Source organism: Octopus bimaculoides, chromosome 8 (genome assembly GCF_001194135.2).
Source record: "Octopus bimaculoides isolate UCB-OBI-ISO-001 chromosome 8, ASM119413v2, whole genome shotgun sequence".
In the NCBI taxonomy this organism is placed as follows: domain Eukaryota; kingdom Metazoa; phylum Mollusca; class Cephalopoda; order Octopoda; family Octopodidae; genus Octopus; species Octopus bimaculoides.
In genome coordinates this window covers 75296926-75302858 of record NC_068988.1, presented here as the reverse complement: position 1 = coordinate 75302858, position 5933 = coordinate 75296926, and the positions used below count along the sequence as shown (strand labels likewise).

Genomic DNA, 5933 nt, shown 5'->3' with positions numbered 1-5933 from the left:
ACCTCGTCCCAGTTCTTCACCTGGGAGTCCCGACCAAACCAAACTCCGAGCAACTGAACGGAACCGTCTGTCCAGCGCCCCACCACACTGTTGGACGGCATGGACTGCCTCTCCAGGTGCCGAGTTGGAAGCCCACTGACTAATCCGCGTTAATTTCAGCTCCTGTCCCCACTTCATATTCCTGTAGTGTTTTGCCAATCAGGTCTATATGCCTGTGGTTCGACACTATGGCGGTGACATCATCACCGTAAGCAGACACACTTCTGCCGTATCCTAGATCACGCGGGACACACCTGAAGGCCTTCAACTTCCGCAGTAATGGCTCAAGAGTTAGTACATAGAGAAGGAGGGTGAGAGGGCACCAGTGACTGACTGAACGCAAGATGCTGAATGGCTCCGACAGGTAACCATTCACCCGAACAACCGATCAGATGCTGCTGTATAAAGCAGCGATCCACCCGCGGAAAATAAACTGAAACCGGGTACCCTGAGGACAGCCACCAAGTATTGATGGTCGACCCTATCAAAAGCTTTAGATTGATCTAAATTTATCAGAGCCCCACCCATGCCAGCTTCGTTACCCACCCTCTCTATGATGTAGCGCAGAAGATGGAGGTTATCGTGAACACTTCTAGTTTGCCCCTCGCCAACCAGTTTGTCCACGATAAACAGTGTGTCCTCGACAGACAAAAGTGGGAATTCTCCTATTTTGCTGCCAGTTGCAGTTGTTGTTGTTGGCACTCCGTCGCTTACGACGTCGAGGGTTCCAGTTGATCCAATCAATAGAACAGCCTTAACGTAGTTGTCGATGATATTCAGCGTGACACAGTGTGACAACGCTGACCCTTTGAATTACAGGCACAACAGAAACAGGAAGTAAGAGTAAGTTGTGGTGAAAGAGTACAGCAGGGTTTGCCACCATCCCCTGCCGGAACCTCGTGGAGCTTTAGGTGTTTTCGCTCAATAAACACTCACAACGCCCGGTCTGGGAATCGAAACCGCGAGTCCGCTGCCCTAACCACTGGGCCATTGCGCCTCCACGCCAGTTGCAGTAGGCGTTTGCTAATAGGCTCGCAAAAAGGATTGACGTAACTCTTCACAAAGGTAAATAGACGATACGAAGAGCGCGATGCGGTTGCAATAGTTATTTTATTGGTTGAACGTGTCATTGTGGAGTTGAAAATGAAAATTCAAAATTATAGTAATTCAAATCCAAAATATGAACTAGAGCAACCAGCGTCTCCACGTTGATGGAATGACATCATCAGCCTTCAAATTTCAACTTTACAACCAGCAAAAAGAAAAGGAAAGAAAAGGAAAGAAAAGAAAAAAGAAAAGGAAAGAAAGAAAGGGAAAAAGAAGAATATTTAATCAAACAGTTTTGTGTAAATATGATGAAATCTTCCTGTCATTTTTTTCATTCTTTCAGGGCGTGATGTTAATAACCCGCAAACATATTTCTCCTCAAGTATTTTGAGTACTGAAAATGTAGCAGATTCAGGATATTTTCTGAAAACATGCACTTTCAAGTCTTTTTCAAAATTGCAGCCGTTTGATGCAAAATGTTCAGCAAGTTCTGTCGAACTACTGTTATTGTGCCTGACATCATATCTGTGCCCATTAAATCTTTTGTTTAATTGTTGTGTTGTACAACTAACATAAATCAAGTTAAGTTTGATGCATTCTGCTGCATACACCAAATGGGAATCTCTCCATGTGTTGGGAAGCAAACCACTTACCACACAGCCACGCCTGCACCTTATTATATCACTTATTATATCACTTATTATATCACTTATTATATCACTTATTATATCACTTATTATATCACCTTATTATATCACTGCTATTATAAATTTAAATACATCTAATTCTTTGAAATAGAGTTTATTACTTGTGTAAAACCATTTCTTTATGCCTGTAGGGTTTATCAACCAAATGTATCACATTCTACTACAATATGTATGGTGTATCTATGGGAACATTGAATGTGTATGTGAAAAACTCAACAGGTCCTCACCTTGTATGGACAAAATCCAACAATCAAGGCCCAATCTGGCATTATGCTACAATCGATTTCACATCGATATCTCCCTTCCAGGTAAATCTCCAAATGTTTCATAGTTTTTTTCAGTTTTATCTATCGTCTTTCATATTTTGTGTATCATATTTGGATCTTTCTTCTCTTTGTGTATGCATGAATGAATACGTGTATGTATATGCGCGTTTACGTACGTCTGCATGTATGTATACTTATTATGTGTGTATGTATGTACGTACGCATGCAAATCTCTGCCCGTATATATGTACGTATGCAAGTGAATCTATGCACGAGTGCATGTGTGTGTCTATGTGTGTATATATGTGTGTGTGTGAATGTGGTATTTATATGTGTATATGTATGCTTGTGTGAGTACGTTTGTATGTAAGTAGGCATATGTATCAGGTTGAGGAAAAAGTTCGTTGAGGAAAAAGTTCGTGTTAAAATAATGCTTTTTTATATATTTTTGTGGTGTGTGTATTCATTCAGTTCATGTCATGTTCAATGGTAACTCACGGCGCACGAACTTTTTCCTCGGCGTAGTATATGTGCGTATGTGCATGTATGTATGTGTGTATATGTATGTATGTGTGTATATGTATGTATGTGTGTTATTGCTGCTGCTACTGCTGTGGCATAAAGTTCAAACAATGTTGTTTAAAAATAAATATATTTTCGGTGAAATATGAAAAAGAATGAAAAGCAATCAATCAAGAAAAAAAATTTCCGTTCAAATATTATATGTTTCTTTTCAAGTGAATTTTATTATATGTATAAATAAGTAAATAAATGAATAAATAAATACGTTATTATATAACTAAATAAATACAGATAAATAAATATAAATCTAGCAAATATTTTTATCTTACTATCGTCGTGTGCTTTAGAAAAGAGACCTGTCAAAACATAAAAGCTAAATGTTATTTTATTGTCTAACGTGACTCTATCAATAGTTGTCAACATATCTGTTTTTGTTTGGGACTTCTAATGGATGGTGCTTTTTCTCCTTAGTTTACATAAATCTTATAAAAGTACGGCAAACAAGAAATATGCTAATGTTGAATCAGTATCTGAAGATCTATTCTTCAATCATGCTCCAACAAACTTACAACTTACAGGCCGACATAATTACTTAACTGCACTAGGTATTGTAAACAAGATATAACGGAGTATGTTGAATAATATTAAAGATACTGGTGCTGTGTACTAATATTCATAGTAGCGTGTGCAAGGATTGATGTTTATTCATGACTAGCTGGATCAACTTAGCTAATGTTCAATATTTCCAGAAAGTATAACAATGGTAAAGAAACAAATTGCCAAACAATCTATCAGATTGCTACTAAATTAACTACTTTCTATATCTCTCTTTACATTTAAACTATTTGTCAGTGAATAAAGGAGAGGTTGTACCTTTGCAGGCCTTCTCTGGTTATTAGCTTCAGTATATAAACAAATAATCTGCAAGTGTATTTGGCTAGCTTTGTCCTCCAAAAGACGTAACGATGGATTTCTAGATCACTTCTAATCGTTTGACCGGGTTACCAATGTTAATATCTGCTCCATCAAGTATGTCCTGTGAACTAAACAACAATCATTGTCAAATTTGCATTTTTACTCTTTAGTGATTTGTTTAAAATAATTTATTTTACTTCTGGAATTTCTAACTTGTCTCTTTTCTAGGTGGTCTTTGAAGGTGTTCGTGGCTACAGTTTTAAAAGTGACATGGCCTTTGATGATTTTACCCTTGATCCAGGATATTGTATTGGTAAGACTCCCGTAGTTTCAATAGTTTTCTAAACCACATTACTGTTGTTGTGTATGTTATAGTAGTGAAAGGTTTTGTACATTGTATTGATGTATTGGAAGTGAGTAACTCACGTTAGTGGTTGTGTTGTGTCCTTGAGCAATGAACTTAAGTATGCTTGGCCAAGATTGTAAGTGTGAGCAACAAATCAATATTTTTTGTAAACTATTGGGGCAGGTAGAAGGGAAATGATAGAACGGGTAAAGTTTCGGATTGTTGGCCGTTAAGGCACGAGAAATCTTGCTGGGAAAATGCAGAAATTGTTTTAAATGGGTTTCTGTGCAGAGAGTTTAGAGTTTGGGGTCTTACGGAGAACAAAAGTTTAGTAGCGACAGAAGGGCAGGAGAATCATATCATTCTCATTCAACTACGGTAGTAGTTGAATTATATTTTTAAGGCCGCAATTTACTCACACGCAGCATACTTCAAACTTTGTCGTTAATTCAGTTCTTAAATAAATTGAAAACTGTTAACATTTTTGAAGAGGACTGGTCCCTAGTTACGTTTTGGCATGAAAAATTGAGATTTGGTCCAGTAGAAAAATTTTACATCAAAATTTGTAGCAACATTATAGGAGAGTAAGTAACGCCTTCAATCAAGTTTAGATCTAAATAACTTTTTGTTTTACTTTAAAAACGAAATATATTTATCTTAGCTTAAATGATAGAAGAAAACATGAGAAATTTCATAGTTTTGGTCCCATGCAAAATTTGTATCAAAAAAGTTATGAGGTAAAATATCATGAAAAAATATAAGGCAAAAAAATTGAATTTAAGTATAATTAACATTTTTATTTTAAAAACAAGCTATATTTTAGTTAAGTTTAAATGACAGAGCTCAATTCGAGGCATTTCATGGTATCATTCTCATGCAGTGAAGTTCTAAAAGAAAAATGTTATGAGTGTTTGTTTCTCACATCTGAGGGTGATGATATAGTTCTATTCTTTTTTATGAATATAGTTCTATAAAGGGACTTTTAATATATGTCACCGGCATCATTGAGGTAAGAAAAGCATTATCAACGACACCGCAAGGAATTTCATAGTTTTGGTCCCGTTAAATTAAATATCTTTTAATTGTTTTTGTATATCAATTAAAAATAAAATTTACACACGCATAAATCTTTCACATTCATAATTTCATTGACAAACTACTTTCGTATTTTAATCAGTTGCTTCTTAATTGCTCTATTTTTCACTTTTCATTTGTTTCTCTTCTTACTAGGCTTGTTGCTATATAGGTCATAATACGATTTCTTTTGCAATTTATAAAAAGTTCTTTTATCTTGAAGATATTCTTTATATTAGAATTAGTTTCTTAATTAATTTTATTTAATTAAGAATATATTTTTAAGATTAATTTTCACATTATACTTTTTGCGAGTTTTTTTTTTTTTGTAATTTGTTTCAATATAATAATTATATATCATACAGTAAAGATATAGGATCTAATATTTTTTTTAAAATTACAATTACATATCCCATTATCCTATCAAATTACTAATACTAACTTTAAATGAAATAGATATACAGCCATGCTTTATCAAATTAACACAAAACAAGCACTCAATTTTTTAATACTAAATATCGCTTGCATGCTTTGATTTTAATTTTACTCAATACTGGAGGGGCGTAGAATTGAATCCGGGGCCTGTGATTAATAAAAAAGATAATATTTTTTCTTTCAATTAACAAGAATTATTATTATTGTTCAGTAGTTTTATTTTTATAACGTGCTTTCACTTCACTACCGAGCGCAGCTCTGTGCGCCTTGGGTATGTGCTGTGGTTTGCTGTGGTGCTCTTATGTTTACTGTATTGAAAGTGTTTTGCGTAGAATGTGTGCAGTACCCAGTAGTGCAATTTTCTGTATGTTATATATATTTGTAAGTCCTGGTGTTTTTGTTATGTATTTGTCTGAATATTTTTTTATTATACCTAAGGCACCTACTATGAATTGTTTCTGTTTTTAGACTCCACATTCGAGTTATCTCTATTTCCAGGTCTTTGTATTTTGAAAGTTTTTCCATTTCTTTTAGAGAAACGTTGTCATCTGCTGGTATTGATACATCAATTAGAAAGCATTT

At 34.9% G+C, this 5933-nt stretch overlaps 1 protein-coding gene across 4 annotated transcripts in view; it reads left to right on the top strand.

Moving 5' to 3' along the window:
• The window catches only part of LOC106867428 (MAM and LDL-receptor class A domain-containing protein 1), a 317166-nt gene that overhangs the window by 277610 nt on the left and 33623 nt on the right, over window positions 1–5933 (top strand). For all 4 annotated transcript variants that reach the window (XM_052970190.1, XM_052970192.1, XM_014912304.2 and 1 more), the window contains 2 exons: window positions 1925–2101; window positions 3725–3809. In XM_052970190.1, coding sequence (XP_052826150.1) covers window positions 1925–2101; window positions 3725–3809 — 262 coding nt within the window. The remainder of the gene's footprint in view (window positions 1–1924; window positions 2102–3724; window positions 3810–5933) is intronic.